The sequence below is a fragment of the Saccopteryx bilineata genome, chromosome 1 (genome assembly GCF_036850765.1).
Source record: "Saccopteryx bilineata isolate mSacBil1 chromosome 1, mSacBil1_pri_phased_curated, whole genome shotgun sequence".
Taxonomy (NCBI): Eukaryota; Metazoa; Chordata; class Mammalia; order Chiroptera; family Emballonuridae; genus Saccopteryx; species Saccopteryx bilineata.
The window spans coordinates 191423876-191440236 of NC_089490.1; the positions used below are offsets into that span (position 1 = coordinate 191423876).

General features: G+C 37.6%; 1 protein-coding gene across 2 annotated transcripts in view; it reads right to left on the reverse strand.

Annotated features, from left to right (window-relative positions):
- The window catches only part of NAA15 (N-alpha-acetyltransferase 15, NatA auxiliary subunit), a 70253-nt gene that overhangs the window by 3811 nt on the left and 50081 nt on the right, over nucleotides 1-16361 (reverse strand). Inside the window, exons 15-19 of one of the 2 annotated variants that reach the window (XM_066233067.1) lie at nucleotides 11886-12079; nucleotides 7956-8064; nucleotides 5853-5951; nucleotides 1404-1547; nucleotides 67-164 (exon numbers count right to left, since the gene is read on the reverse strand). In XM_066233067.1, the coding sequence (XP_066089164.1) occupies nucleotides 67-164; nucleotides 1404-1547; nucleotides 5853-5951; nucleotides 7956-8064; nucleotides 11886-12079 (644 nt within the window). Of the gene's footprint in view, nucleotides 1-66; nucleotides 165-1403; nucleotides 1551-5852; nucleotides 5952-7955; nucleotides 8065-11885; nucleotides 12080-16361 lie in introns of both variants that reach the window. The other variant, XM_066233064.1, reaches the window with a different exon arrangement.

Below are 16361 nucleotides of genomic sequence, written 5' to 3' on the forward strand. Positions count from 1 at the left end.
CTTGATGAAAAAGAGAACAAAAAGTCGTCAGGTACTCATACAGAGAGGTTATGAAGAACTCTTTACCTGGAGGTTTCTGTTACTGAGGGATTCGTCAAGTGTTGTTGCCAACTCTATAGCTCGTTTCTGACTAGAAGGATCTAAATAATATACTGTTTTGGCAGCTAGATGAGAAGGAAAAATAAAGTTTGTTTTATTTCAAGGTAAAACCAGCATCTTGTCCTTAATCTATTAAAATATAATGCAATGTATATGTGCACACAGTGTGGCTCTTTATTAGAAAAATATGAAACACTGTTATTTTTTTTTTTTAATTCTGAGAGCATAGATTAGATATAGCCTAACTTTCTAAAGGAGGAGAATGATTAAGGTCAGAGAGACTATGAAGAAATGCAAATATTCTTTTTCTTTCTTCCAGTGAGAGAAGGGGAGGCAGAGAGACAGACTTCCACATGCGCCCCAACTGAGATCCACCCAGCAAGCCCACTAGGGGGCGATGCTCTGCCATCTGGGATGTTGCTCTGTGGCTCAGCAACTGAGCTCTTTTTAGCACCTGAGGCGGAGGCCATGGAGCCATCCTCAGAGCCTGAGGTCAACTTGCTCCAAACGAGCCATGTACAGGAGGGGGAAGAGAGAAAGAAGCAAGAGGAAGCAGGGTGGTAAAGCAGATGGGCGCCTCTCCTGTGTGCCCTGACTGAGAGTCAAACCTGGGACATCAATACACTGGGCCAACACTCTACCACTCAGCCAACTGGCCAGGGTTGAAATGCAAATACTCTAATACATGTCTTTGTGTGGCAAGATCATGGACAGCTTTCTTTCTAAAATGAGCATAATATGGGGTTAGGGGAATACCCAACCTTGACAGTATGAGCCAAAAATCTGAATTCACTCTCCACAGTGGCTGGGTTTCTTAGCCAGGTCCTCTAACAGCACCACCCATGCGATCTCCTCATATCTAAGCTTTACCAGCATACTCTGCAACATGACCCTTGCCTGTGAGATGGTTTCAGGTGTTTAGCATGGTCAAGTTTGCTATCTTCCATAGACATGACAAATGGAAGATGATAGTCACATCCAAGTGAATTTTAAGAACACACTGATGAGAGAAAGAGAAAGCTCCTCTTTCATTGTATGTAATACACAGCTGAATTCAATTATAACTGCTTCTTGACAATGCCTATGATGAACCAGAAGAGACTACTGACCTTGATTCATAGTAATAATTTTGCCTAAGAAATTTAAAATCGTAGAGAAAGCGTATTTAAGCTGCCTGTTTCCATGGATTAAAATGTGACATATACACACTGCCTCTTACAATGTAAAAACTGTGTAGCATCATTATCATTGATCCATTAACACAAAAAATAAAGCTGTGGCTAGGACAAAGATCAAGTGATTACCTGATAATCTGTGTGGCAATGAATCAGAATTCCTTTTCAGGAAAGTCTCATTAAAATTCTTTGGATTTGTTGCTCCAAAAAGACGATTCATTTCTTGTTTTAATACTGTCCTAACTGTATCATGTAAATCTTTACTTTCACACACTGCTGAACAAATTAAAAACAAACTATTAGCAGTCAAAAAGTCTGATAAAGTTTGTAGGAGTTAAAAAAGTATCTACTTGATGAAGTCAATGAGACAAAGCAATTATATACAAATACTAGACAAGTCTACTAATAATTTAACATTTAAAGAGCTTACCTATGTACATTTAAAGAATTTAATTTTAAATGTGTCGGAGTAATCGAATGACTTTCTAAAGGCACTCAAAGACATTTCATTGACAAATGATTTCCAGAAAAGAACAGAAAACAAAGTACATGAGAAAAGATGTAGCTCCACAGCCTTATAAACTCATAGGTGTTGCTCCCATCAACTTCAAGGAAAGTCTGCAAAGCAGGGATTTGATAGCACCTACCTGGTAAATAATGTCACAGCAAATAGTAGTGCTGAAGACAACAGAATTTGTTGCACCATCTCCATTTTCTTCTATACTCAGTAAAGCATTACAAACTTATTGAGGTTATACGAAAACATGGCGACTTCACTGACCTTAATTTTCAGGGGCTATGTGAACTGAGCTGTCATTATATAATAACTCCAAAGGACTACCAAAGTACTTTCCTGCAATGATACTGCAGCCGTCCTATTCCGAGGCCTTGGGATACAGGAATAGAAAGCTGACCCCTGCTCTCTGGACGGTATCCTAGTTAAGCTTTGTTTCATTGCAGTCACACCTCAGAGATACTACAAGTTCAGTTCAAGACCACCGCAATAAAGTGAAGGTCACAATAAAGCAAATCATATGACTTTTTGGTTTCTTAGTACATATTAAAATTACATTTACACTAACTACATTGTAGTATATTAAGTGTGCAATAGCATTAGGTCTAAAAAAAATTATACACACACACCTTAGTTAAAAAATATTTTATTGCTAAAAAATGCTAACCATCATCTGAGCCTGTTGAAAAAATGGTGCCAACAGACTTGCTCAACGCAGGGTTGACACAAACCTTCAATTTCAAGAAACACAGTATTTGCAAAGTACAACAAAGCAAACCACAAGAAAACAAGGTATGCCTGTATTATTTTGGTATACAGCCTGAACTTTGAGCCAGACAGACCTGGGTATGAATCTAGGATTGGACAAATCATAATCTCTCTGAACCTATTTTTTAATCTATAAAATTGAGGTGATTTCCACTAGAAGGATCAGTCAGGAAAGTCTAAATTTAAAAGAGCTAATTATATAACAGATAATAAATTATCATTACTATTTTTGTCACATTAAAAACGTAAGTACATTTTTCTTTGGTTAGGAAGTATGGTGGTGGCTTTCAATCTTTGCCTACAACCAGTATTTGTACTCTGATGAATATGTATTCTATATACATAAATTATGTGAAGCTAAAATTTCACAGAATACTACTCCGTACTTTGTGTAATGCTTGCTGGTATTTTCTATTCTTTTTATTTTTGGTTTTCAAATGCTGGTAATGACCCACTATTTTTCTTTCATTGTCTCAACAATGTATCACTACCCTAACTTTAAAAAACACTGAACTCTTGAGTAGTACATATCCAAGTAAGATATTCTACACATGATTAGTTACTGAATGACTGATACACCCTTTGTTGGTTAAACAGCATTTCATCTACCATTCCACAGAACTGGTGGTTCAAATAAGCCAGCTACTTGTTAAAGAATTTAGTTTTACCATCACTGTGGTTGTACTTTCAACTTGGTTTAAAAGAATTTTTGTTATTGGGAATAACAAAAATGCCCCAATTTTGTGTTTCTGTTTAAGTACAACACCTGTTCTTAACAAAGCTATTAAGCAATCTACCCAACTTCCTGAAGGCTTTTTAAAGACACAGTGCATCTTCATCAATATGAACTATCACCGCTTTCATTACTTAAATTTAGTCAAAATAAGGAATCTTTGTAAATCTCTTTCTGACAATGTGAGCTGAATACCTGAAGAAATGGGAATAGCTAACATGCATTTTAATTTTTTGAAACTGTTGCAAGAAAATATTCATATGTTCATCAATCCACACATGCATTACAAGCAAATAAATTTAGAAATGCCACTTCTAATTCATATTTCAAAGAAAAGTCTTTAACACCTTGGCATTTATGTATTACTTTACTACCTTTCAGGAAAGAATTAATCATACAAAAACAAAGTGTGTATGTTACTTTAGAAATAGTTTATGTGCATTTCATCCTGAGAATGAACTTAAAACTATTTTCTAGCCTTAATTTTTTAATATATCAAAATTTGTTTTAATACAAAAGACTAAAAAGAATCTTTATTCTCTCTAAATAATCAATTCCTTCTTCAAATCTGTATAATGTGGTTACATTATTTATTACTTTCTGAATTTAAAAAGACTGAGAAAAAAATTTCTATGATTCAGTTTCTCTAACAGATATTTCTTTGACATGCATAAATATAATTTAAATAAGGCTTTACTTTTCCTTAGAAGACAAAACAATGTTCTTAACTGGGACAATTTTTTAAAACAATGACTGTTAATTGCAGCATGTTTATAAAATGTATGGATTCACATGGGCCTGAGTATTTAGCAATGAGCTAATTTAATAGTATTTCTAAATTCTGCAGGTTGTTCTATTAAAAATTCTATTCCTCTTTCTCCAGTCACCTAAAAAGCAAAACAACAACACTATTTGATTACAGGAGTACTTTATCTAAATCTAAAGCTCTTTTTTTCTCTTTTTAAAGTGGGAGGAGGGGAGATAGACAGATTCCTGCATGTGCCCCAACTGGAATCCACCCGGCAACCCTCGTCTGGGGCCGACACTTGAACCAATCGAGACACTGGCTGAGAGAAGAGAAGAGAGAGAGTAGAGGGAGAAGGAGGGGAAGAAAAGCAGATGGTCACTTCTCCTGTGTGCCCTGACTGGGGATTGAACCCAGGACGTCTGCATGCTGGGTCGACATTCTATCGACTGAGCCAACTAGACAGAGCAATTTAAAGTTCTTGTAGTAGAAAGAACAATATGAAAACCTGGGCTCTCAAGCCTGCTTCATTATTAATTATATTACCTTGAATAACTAATTTAATCTTTAATGATCCCACATTTCTCAATTATAAAATGAGACAATTAGCATAAAATTCTACCTTTCATTCTCTAGAATTCTGTAGTTCTACTTCACATTAAAACTAATGTGTGGCCTAACCAGGAGGTGGTACAGTGGATAGAACATCGGACTGGGATGCGGAGGACCCAGGTTCGAGACCCTGAGGTCGCCAGCTTGAGCACGGGCTCATCTGGTTTGAGCAAAGCTCACCAGCTTGGACCCAAGGTCGCTGGCTTGAGCAAGGGGTTACTCGGTCTGCTGAAGACCCACGGTCAAGGCACATATGAGAAAGCAATCAATGAACTAAGGTGTCACAACGAAAAACGAATGATTGATGCTTCTCATCTCTCTCCATTCCTGTCTGTCTGTCCCTATCTATCCCTCTAACTCTCAGTAAAAAAAAAACACAAAAAAAAACAGAAAAAAACTAATGTATGGGCTGAATACATTATGTCTGAATAGTACAATGATTGTTTTTAAGTTCTTTTAAACCTATATTTAACAACGAAAATTTTATGACTCAAAGATTTGTACTAAAGACAGATAAATAAGGAAATAAACAGTCAATTTCAAAGAGATTCTTCAATTTTAGAAAAATTTACTAAGAAGTTTTAACATACTAAAACTTCAACTTACATGTAACTTTTTGTTTTGTTTTGTTTTTGTTTTTTACAGAGGCAGAGATAGACAGGGACAGACAGACAGGAACGGAGAGAGATGAGAAGCATCAATCATCAGTTTCTTGTTGCGTGTTGCGACTTCTTAGTTGTTCATTGATTGCTTTCTCACATGTGCCTTGACCATGGGCCTTCAGCAGACCGAGTAACCCCCTGCTGGAGCCAGCGACCTTGGGTCCAAGCTGGTGAGCTCTTTGCTCAAGCCAGATGAGCCCGCGCTCAAGCTGGTGAGCTCGGGGTCTCGAACCTGGGTCCTTCCGCATCCCAGTCCGACGCTCTATCCACTGTGCCACCACCTGGTCAGGCTTACATGTAACTTTTTACAAATAGGAATAAAGATGATTTTAGACTGAACAAGTCTATGTCAAGATTAGGTAACATTTCTAGCCTTAAAAAATAAAGACCTCCAACACAAAGACAAAAACCCTGCTTTTTTCCTCAGTTGATTTAATACACATCATCTTTAAAATGACTGAGTTTATGATAAACTTTCAAAGATCATGTACACAATTACTATCAGCTATTGTAATGAAATACTTAAATGAAAAACAAAACATACCAGTACTAAAGAGTCGGATCATACACTCATGAAGCCAGGGATGACTAGAATCAATAGCAAATGCCCTCTTTACTGATTGTAGCATCAAAAGAAACTTTTCTATAAAAAGAAAAAGTAAGATATATTTTTACCATTTAATGAAATAAGATGCCCTCCTTTGGAGGACTGAGACCTTACAAATAGAAAAACTTGAGTCAAGCACATCTGAACTACAAAACATACAACCAAGGCAAATGATTTCCTCAGATCAGCAACATCAGCTACTATTTTCCACACAATGTTCTTTAAGAATAAAAAAGGTTTTATGAATTGTAAAATATTTAGATCACATACCACAATATTTGAACTAATGCCATATAAACAAAGAAACAAATCTGAAGCCATTTCATTTCCTAGCCTCCTTGAATCAGAATAAAGGAATTTTCCTCACTACTTAGAAAACTTCATTGTTTATATGCTTAAACTATCTCCTTTCTTGTGTTTTTTGATGTGTGAAATGGTTTGCCTCCCATCGGACTGTTCATCTCCTGTCAATTCCTGGCTCTTCTTTCCCCTTGAAAGTCCGAGTTGTCAGTGATGTTCTAACCTGTCCCTAAGCCGCCCCCACTCACATCTCCCATGCCCCACGCTTCAGCAGCGCTTCCCGCTGCTGAATGGAAATATGCACCAGAACACTCACTGCACTTTTATTATCTAAGACTCTTTGTCAAGACTTCTCCAATTTGGTACCATCCTCCAAATACTGAAATTCAAACTGCAGGCTTCTCTGACATTTTCTTTTCCCTTACCCTCAACACTTAGAAAACTAAAAGCCCTGCCATGCCCTTTGTCACAAGCCACACCACTTCACTGCAGCGGACTGCCCATGCTGACAGCTGCACAGGTCAGAGCACAGCCAACGCCCACTGAATGGAGTTACACTGCCCTTCCTCACTGTAAGCAGAACAGCTTTAGTACTTTATACTTTGGGACTGACTTGAGAGTATTTGCTTAAAAGGGGAATTGTCGTTAACTATTAGAAGTATAAAATTACCGGACTATTTATTAAACTTATTAAATTACAACACAATTACTGTGGAAGATAGCAAATATAGTAGAAAATATTTTATTCAAATTCCACCAAGAGATAATCTGTTACCTTTTGATTTATTTTTTCCTGGCTACCTTTCTTTTTACATACCCATCTAAATATCTTATTAAAATGAAAATTGAGCTCTAGTTTTGTGTCCTATTTTCAAACAATGTTATAGGGTAACCTCTCCCTCACATTATAAATTACTTTTGATGAACATGATTTTTAATGGATACTCTATAAAGGTACCTTGTTTTCCCAATTTCTTTTAAGACAGTTATACACTGTAGAGACAACCTTCTATCAGATCTTACTAACCAGTTTTTTTCTTCCCTTCAATATTTATATTATGCATATACTATTAATAAACTTATATTATAATTATATCAATGATAAATTATAACTTTAATAAGTTATAAATATAAATTACATTAATGATAAACTTTTTTTCAATGACCCACTTATATTACACAAACCGAATACTATAAAATCTTAGTACGTACAATATAGCCAAGACCCCTCATTTACAGTTTACCTGGCTCAGGCAATACAGCCAACCTCAACATTATTTACACATGCTTGTGTTTTCTTAACAAAGCCTTTTCCATTCTATGCATTTTTTCTTTTAGAAATGATTCATCCTACAAGATACATACACCTCAAACATCACATCTTCTCTATTTTTAACAGTAGCTAATAAATAGCTAACCTTTATTAACGCTTACTGTGTACCAGACACTATTCTAAGCTCCACTTGTATTAACTAATTTTATCCACACACATAGTAGTTATTGTATCTGACACTAATCCTAGTTATATATGTACACCTATGGTTGACTTTAATGTCCTAGAAGAAATAATGGTATCATTGTACTTCTCCACGACATTCTGTGCATAGCAGGCATTTCTGTGAGAAAGCTGAATTGGCATTTTCCAAAAAATCCTACAGTGGTGAAGCTACTGGAGGTGGGAGACTCTGTAAGAAATACAGTGATCAGTGTTATCAGGGCCACTATACCCTAATTGCCTACCTTTCCTAAAGTAAATCTCAAAGGCAAAAAGATGAGTTTCTATCTTGTTCTTCACCAAGTTCTTCAACGGTGTTAAAAATTTAATAGCTTCTTCCAATGGAGTTTCAACCTAACAAAAATAAAAGATATTATACAAATGGAACCAAGATTTTGGGGGGATGTGTTTTTACTCTCACTATTAAACACTTAAAAAAATCACTTACCCATCACTCAGAAATTAACACTGTCATATTTTAAATTTCCATAATCTAGAGAAGGGAGACTTTTGAACTCTAGAACTCTTCACCGGCTTTTAACCATAGACATTACATTATCCCTAGATAGAAACTATCCCACAAGTAAGGAAGAAGATACAAGAGACCCAGAGAAAGGAAGTGAGAAATAGGTAAGATAGCCAAAGGGAAGGGGGTGAAGGTGAGGGGCGAGGTGGGGAGAGACAGAGGGGAGATGTGAAATAGAATAAGAGGAGCAAGAAGAAAACTGTATAGGACATTACAGAATGAGTGAATGTCTTTTTTTTTTTTTAATTCGGTTTGATCCCCAGAAAGGGCACATATAAGAAGCAACTGATGACAGCAGGAATAAGTGGAACAACAAATTGATACATGTCTCTCTCTCTCTCCTTCTCCCCCTTCCTCTCTCTCCAAAAATCAATACATTCAAAAAATTTAAAAATAAGTACAATATCCATTCTGTTTTGCTTTGTTCCACTACTAATTCTATAAAAATCCATATTGTTCAAATGTCATATTAATGGTGAGATGGCATTTGAAAAGATTTATCTGTATAGAACTCTGTCTCTATCATCTTTTAGTAATCATATTATGTCACTACATACTTATTATCATTACTGGGCAGGTATAATGTTTAGTATATAATTTTGCTACTGTTATAACCTAAATGGAGCACTGAGATAAGTCAGCTCTCTGTAGACTGGGGTGGGGGTAGAGAACAACACCTTTATCTACCAGAAGGGCACTGAACATCTGGGTTCTGTATTTGTCTTCTCTCATCATAGAGGCAGTAACAATTTATCTTCAATGGAATATGGATCTGCCCTATCTCCCAGCGTGCACCTGCCAGTACAGTAATTGTAGACTGGCTATACACAGTAACACTGACTGGCCAAGAAAATTATTTCACAGCATTTAAAGAAAAAAGTGAAGCAATGAAGTGTTATCTATGGGATTTCCCTTGTACTAGTGTGTAAAGCAGCTGACATTATTCTGAAGGATACATGCTCTAAACCAGAAATCAGTAAATGGCACTGCTACTCTCACAGCTGTAGACACCACGAGGCAGAGGAAACGGTCCTTCCTCACACATTTGTCAGTATTTTACTTATTCCCAGCACTGTAAGCCCTACTGAGATGGAATTTATGGTATCTAGTGGAGAAACGTCTACCAGGAAAGGTAAAGAACTGGGAACTGCAAGTGCCACCATCTATATTAAGCTTTTCTTTAGGGTCTAGACTGAAACGAGGGTCTTAGAAAAGGCAGCTATTAAAATATGGACACAAGGAACATAGGGAAGTTGAAGCAATTCAAGCATTATGCTAACTGGGATCCGACAGTTAGGGATCCGACATACTCAGGGTCTGACACTCACTGAGTGAAGTAATGATGGACTTGCCAGCATTATGCACTCTTCTGTCTCTCAAAAAAACATACCACACATCCAGTCATGAAGATTCAAACTTACTTAAATAAATGTGGGATGGAACTGTACTGATGAGCAATATCAGACATTCACAAGGGCAGCTTTAAGCATATTAATTTATAAACTAACCTGACATCTAATCCTAAAATGTGCTGTGTAGGAATATATCTCCCTACACTCTGAGCACAACAACATAAAGTTTAAAACTATCAAACCCTATACAGGCAGAATACTGAAGAAGCACTATCCTCATGTGCGCACACACCACAGGGAGGAGAAACCTGGTGGAGGCGAACACTGAGTGGAGGCAAGCAGGGTCACCAGAGGGCGGCGCAGGAGGGAACCAGAGACACCAACTACTGCCTTGTGGGAAGTGGGAGAAACACAGCATCCACCAAGACTTCCTATTTCATCCTCTAATACCTGAGTATTAAACTCAATAACTAAACCTCTTCCTATTCTCCTCTCCTCCTCCTTCACTGGAACTGCTAAGCTAGTAATGCTTTTATTTGTGTCATATATATTATCCTGAACTGGAGACACTAAACTTACCATTTACCACATGGAAGAATGCTGAAATATAGGGTCATAAAAATCCAAGTAGAGAGTATAGGCTCAGGCTTGGCAGGCAGCTTTTAAAGTGACCTATAATGCCCCCTCTGGTTCTGATGGCCTGATATTATTTGGCACTGCTATCACATTAAGGATATGGGTAAATGTAGACACTATCAGATGGGGGGCATCTGGAGGCAGTTATCCTATGAAGAGTGTTGCGTGCCTGACAAGAACAGTGTACATTGAAGAGCAGTCCATGAAACTGGGTGCCTGCCACTAGGCTTCTTCCAAATAAAGCGCTTTCTGTCAGCATTATTTTGTCCTGAGACTCTACAACCCTCTAGCTTTGAAGACCACACTACAACTTATATTTGGCCCTAAAGCAGCAATTACAGTCCTGACACAAGGAAAACTCAATAGTCTATAGGAGGCCTGGTATAGAACTCTGCTCTGGGGGGTACTCAGTTCAAACAGATTCTCTCCATTAAGAACTATAATGCAAGACATGAAGAAGAGTTATGTGCCGCCTCCCAAAAAGTCATTAAGGAAAGCCCTGGTAGAGAGAAAGCAAGCAGAAAGAAGAATGAGGCAGGCAGGTAGTTACAGTAGTGGAGTGCTAATGAAGAAAGCTGAGGTATAAAGATGGAAGGTCCCTTCAGCTGACATCAGCCCTGAATAACTGCAACTCTCCCTAATGCCTAAAATGTCCTGTCCATTTCCTGTGCCTGCTCACTTCCTTTTATATTCTTCCAAAAAACTCCCCAAAATAATAAAAAGGTAGTATCTTTGTTCCCAGAAAATATACATCTGAAAAGATGTCAATATATCCTTGTGAAATCCATGCTAGATTTCTCTATGGTTCTTAAATGACAACAAGCTATGAGATATTACCATCCATCCTCTCCGGTATAATTCTAAACCACTTTCCACTATTTGTTAGGTATTATAATTTTCCTTAGTTATAAAGTATTCAGTGATTTTTGAATCTTTAGTTACTAGTAAGACTAAAATTGAACCCTAGGACAATGTCCTTATAATTATATTGAATTAACATGATAAATTATGCAATCATTTTTACATGGAGGAGAAGGATGTTAAGGGCCAGAAGAGAAACTGCATAGGTGTACTATTAATAAAAATGGTTCATGTGACAATACCTTATCTTGGTTTCAGCTTAAGATATTAGGTTTATATAGCAAAATCCAATAAAAAAATATTGTCAACTAGAAACATGGGTAAGTAAAAGACACACACATAGAACTCACTTAACAAAGGAGCCTCTATATAAAAAACTTGCCTAGATATAAAAACATGCATGTTACCACTTATAATAAACACTACATTATTTACATATACATTTTCTCTACCTCTTAACATCTCTGCTAGTAAGGATTTTTTCTAGTCCCATTTTATAGATGAGAAAAACATCAGAGAGGTTAGACACAGTGTCCAAGACACATAGCGAAGTGTAAGAGCTGATACGTAAACCCAGATCAGAATGACTCAAAAGCCAAAACTTCCTACTACACCATACTCCTACTCTGGATCAGGATCGTTATTTCACATCTTAAACATCATCAAGAAAAACTAAGAAGACAAAAATTAAAATTTTTCGTTCTAAAGTCGATAATTACACTGGTTGAATAAGATAATATAACATGACAATAGCTGGTGATGAAAGTTCACTCAATTGTGCGAACACTACTATCAATTACCTTGGCTAATTTCTCCGGGATAAGTTCTTCTTTTGGACCTCCAATTTCCTCGTCATCATCATCCTTCTTCTTTTTCTGATTCCTCTGCTGCTTTTCTTTTTCTGCATTTTTTTTCTCTTCTTCTATCTGGGCTTTCTTTTGAGCTCTTCTTTGTTTATTACGTAGCTTCTTTAGTTCTTTGTCAGACATGTTTGCTGTAGGCAATAAGTTTTAGTTAATAAAATTATAAGCATGTTAATCAGATTATTAATGATCAATTATAGTAGTAATGTTTAGTAAACATTCCCATACAAACTCCCATAAAAAGATACACATGTTCATTAAAGTGCATCTAGCCCTTCACCAATTTCACATTTGATAGAAAGCCTTGTAACCTCTTCAAACATTTTTTGAAAAGATATACTTTGCCCCACCATGCTTTTCACAAAACTTGGTGTATTACATCTGTTTGTGATTTAAACTGTGAGCAACTGGATGGAAGAGACCATGTCTTACTTTGTAATCTTTGTATTCTCAGGGCCTAGGAGCATACCAAAACACACAAAAAACATTATTTGTTGATGATATAATGAAAATTAACATCCTTTACGGTATAGACCATGAGATGTCTGAAAAGACAGACTAGAAATTGAGATACCATACCCACAACTGACTATATTACATTCTCACAGTTCAGTTCATCATAAAGTTGGCATTTTAAATGAATGGGCAATATGACAACCTAGCTAATAAATGGTGTCAAGGAGTCTATTTGGGCGTAAAAAAAAAGCCATTCTCCATCTTATATCATATACAAAGATCAATTCCAGATGATTAAATAGTCAAATATAAAAATAACAAAACAAATATTATGAGAAAACAAAATATACTTATAAATATATTTTAAATTTTGTAGAAAAGCCCTAAGCAAAACCCAGAGCCATTAAAAACTAAAAAAAAAAAAAAAAAAAATCTCATAAAAACTAAACTGTTTACATAATTAAAGATACCCACCATAATATAGACTAGGACCTAGATGACAGGAAGAAAATATCTGCAATACATAAGCAAGGACTAGAGTCCCGAACAAGTAACTCGTACAAATCAAGAAGCTTAAAAATATAAGAGGCAAAACACATGAACAGCCAATTCAAAGAAACCCGAAGGCTGCATGAAAGCTATGCAGATGCTCCATCCTTAAAAATCCAGGAACTAGGAATTAGGTATTTTCCCCAAAATAACAAAAAAGTAAAGGATGAATAATTTTCTTTCTTTTTTTTTTTGTAATTTTTTAAAGACTTTATTCATTTTAGAAGAAGGGGAGGAGAGCAGGAAGCATCAACTCCCATATGTGCCTTGACCAGGCAAGCCCAGGGTTTCGAACCAGCAACCTCAGAGTTCCAGGTTGAAGCTTTATCCACTGCGCCACCACAAGTCAGGCGAATAATTTTCAGTGTTAGCAATAAACTAAAATAAACACAATCTCAACAGTGTTGGTAGCAATAAAAACTGAATTTTTATGGAAAGCAATTTGACAGTTTCAAGTTTCCTCTGACCTAACAATTAGCAGTTCTAACAGTCCCTGCTAAGCAAATATGTGCCTGATGATGTACAAGGACATTTACTACAGCACTGTTACAGTGAAAAAAAAAATCCACAGATTCCTATATAGCCATGGAAATGATTAATGAAGACAACAAGCTGCATCCAGACATAAAGAATTACTATGGGCCCTGGCCAGTTGGCTCAGCAGTAGAGCGTCGGCCTGGCATGCAGGGGACCCGGGTTCGATTCCCGGCCAGGGACACAGGAGAAGTGCCCATTTGCTTCTCCACCCCCCCCCCCCCCTCCTCTCTGTCTCTCTCTTCCCCTCCTGCAGCCAAGGCTCCATTGGAGTGGAGATGGCCCAGGCACTGGGGATGGCTCCTTGGCCTCTGCCCCAGGCGCTGGAGTGGCTCTGGTCGTGGCAGAGCAACGCCCCGACGCCCCGGAGGGGCAGAGCATCGCCCCCTGGTGGGCAGAGCGCTGTCCCCTGGTGGGCGTGCCGGGTGGATCCCGGTGGGGCGCATGCAGGAGTCTGTCTGACTGTCTCTCCCTGTTTCCAGCTTCAGAAAAATACAAAAAAAAAAAAAAAATACTATGAAATGAAGTTGAAGTTGCAGAACACTACGTATGTTATTCAATTTATTGGCTTAAAAATAAAACAACTACAAATAACCCTCCTGAAATGTGTGTAAAGTATTTTACACCTAAGACTCTGAAAATTCACTGGGGAACAATTTTTTTTTTTCCATTTTCTGTTGCAAGAGGTTTTAGAACTGTTTCTATATATTTCTGCATTGCTGATTCCAAATCTGAAATCCGTTATTTTGGGTGCATGCTCTAGTTTTTATGCAATTCTAATTTCTTTTTGTTAATGGCATGCATTGGTTTTCTGTGTTTGTTTTTTTTTTAACAGAGACAGAGAGAGAGTCAGAGGGATAGACTGGGACAGACAGGAACGGAGAGATGAGAAGCATGAATCATTAGTTTCTCGTTAAGCATTGCGACACCTTAACTGTTCATTGATTGCTTTCTCATATGTGCCTTGACCATGGGCCTTCAGCAGACCAAATAACCCCTGGCTCAAGCCAGTGACCTTGGGTCCAAGCTGGTGAGCTTTTGCTCAAACCAGATGAGCCCGAGCTCAAGCTGACACCCTTGGGGTCTCGTACCTGGGTCCTCGGCATCCCAGTCCGAAGCTCTATCCACTGCACCACCATCTGGTTAGGCAGCATGCATTGGTTTTTAAATTGGGAGTTAAAGGGCAACAACTCTTGGATTGAACATAACCACTAGGCAATTAATGTTTTACAGACATCATTTTACATAATTGCAGTTGTTTTTAAATGTAAAAAATTATTATCCGATAAAAACACCTTCTTATTTGTCTTAAGATTGAATCATGGCTTCTTCGAGTAGGCATATATGTAAGAATAGTCCTGACACCTTCTGTTATATATGTAGCTGTTACACACTTCGATGTCAAAGGCGCAATATTTCATCATTTGTGACATGTGCATATATTGCCTATTTTCAAGTTCCCCTTGGCAATCAAGACAAGAATTAGGCTCCTCATATTGTGTGTCATAATTGTGAGGAAATGTTTCATGACTGGACAAAAGAAAAATGCAAAGGAATGGCTTTTGGTATTCCCATGGTTTGGCGTGAACCTAAGGACCACAGCAGTGACTGTTACTTCTGTCTAATCCATACAAAGGGCATCGACAAGAAAAAACGGCATATGATCACATATCCTAATATTCCTTCAGCAATATGACCTATCCCACACTCTGAGACATCCCAGTTCCAGTTTTCAATGGTTTTATTTCTTCTAAGGACGAAGAAAGTGAACATGGTGGTAGCGTATTTTGATAAGATGCATGAGGAAATGGTTGTAGAATCTGAAGGGTCTTCTTCTAATGCCAAGCAGTCATTAACCCCTCAGCAGTTTAGCCAACCCGAATTGAATGACTTAGTAAGAATAACATAAAAATTGTCCTTGACTTTCTGAAGTATGAGGAGCACAACTGGATCATTTGTGTGGATCTTAAAATGGTAAGTTTCCTGCTAGAACAAGAGATGTTTCACAAAGTATCCTTGCGTTCTGTGTTTGTGGGACAGCCGAGTTCAGGAGAAACACTGGACACAGAAGGAGTGGCCGAAACGTGAAGCTCTGGAAGTAGGGATGCAAACTATTGTGAAGGAACCTATAGTTAATCGCGACAGGATCATTTTCCCCCCACTTCACATCAAACTTGGCTTAATGAAGCAGTTTGTTCAGGCTTTGAATAGAGAAAGTGAATGCTTTCAACATATTATTTCGCTTTTCTTGCCTTGTCTTTCGAGAAGATAAAAGCAGGTGTATTCGATGGACCTCAAATTCGAACCCTCATACGTGACGAAGAATTTGCCAGGAAGATGAATAAGGAGGAGAAAGCAGCATGGCAGTCTTTTGTGGCAGTTACAGAGAACTTCCTTGGCAACAAAAAAACAGAAAACTATGAACTTCTGGTTCAAAGGATGCTGTTGGCTTTCCGCAACATTGGATGTAACATGAGCATTAAGATTCACTTCCTGGACCTGTGGCGGCTCAATGGATAAGGCGTCAACCTGGAAACACTGAGGTTGCCGGTTCAAAACCCTGGGCTTGCCTGGTCAAGGCACAAATGGGAATTGATGCTTCCAGCTCCTCCCCCCTTCTCTCTCTCTCTCTCCCTCTCTCTCCTCTCTAAAAATGAATAAATAAATTAAAAAAAAAAAAAAGATTCACTTCCTGAACAGTCACCTTGATAAGTTTCCCAGAAAATCTTGGAGCTGTTAGTGATGAGCAACTACTGCTGGAGCATCAAACGAGACTGTCCTCAACAAGTACACAAACGTAAGAGCTACAAACGCAAATTTTTGCCTGAATAGAATTTAAATAAGTTTTGTGCAAATTTTATGATTAAAATAAGT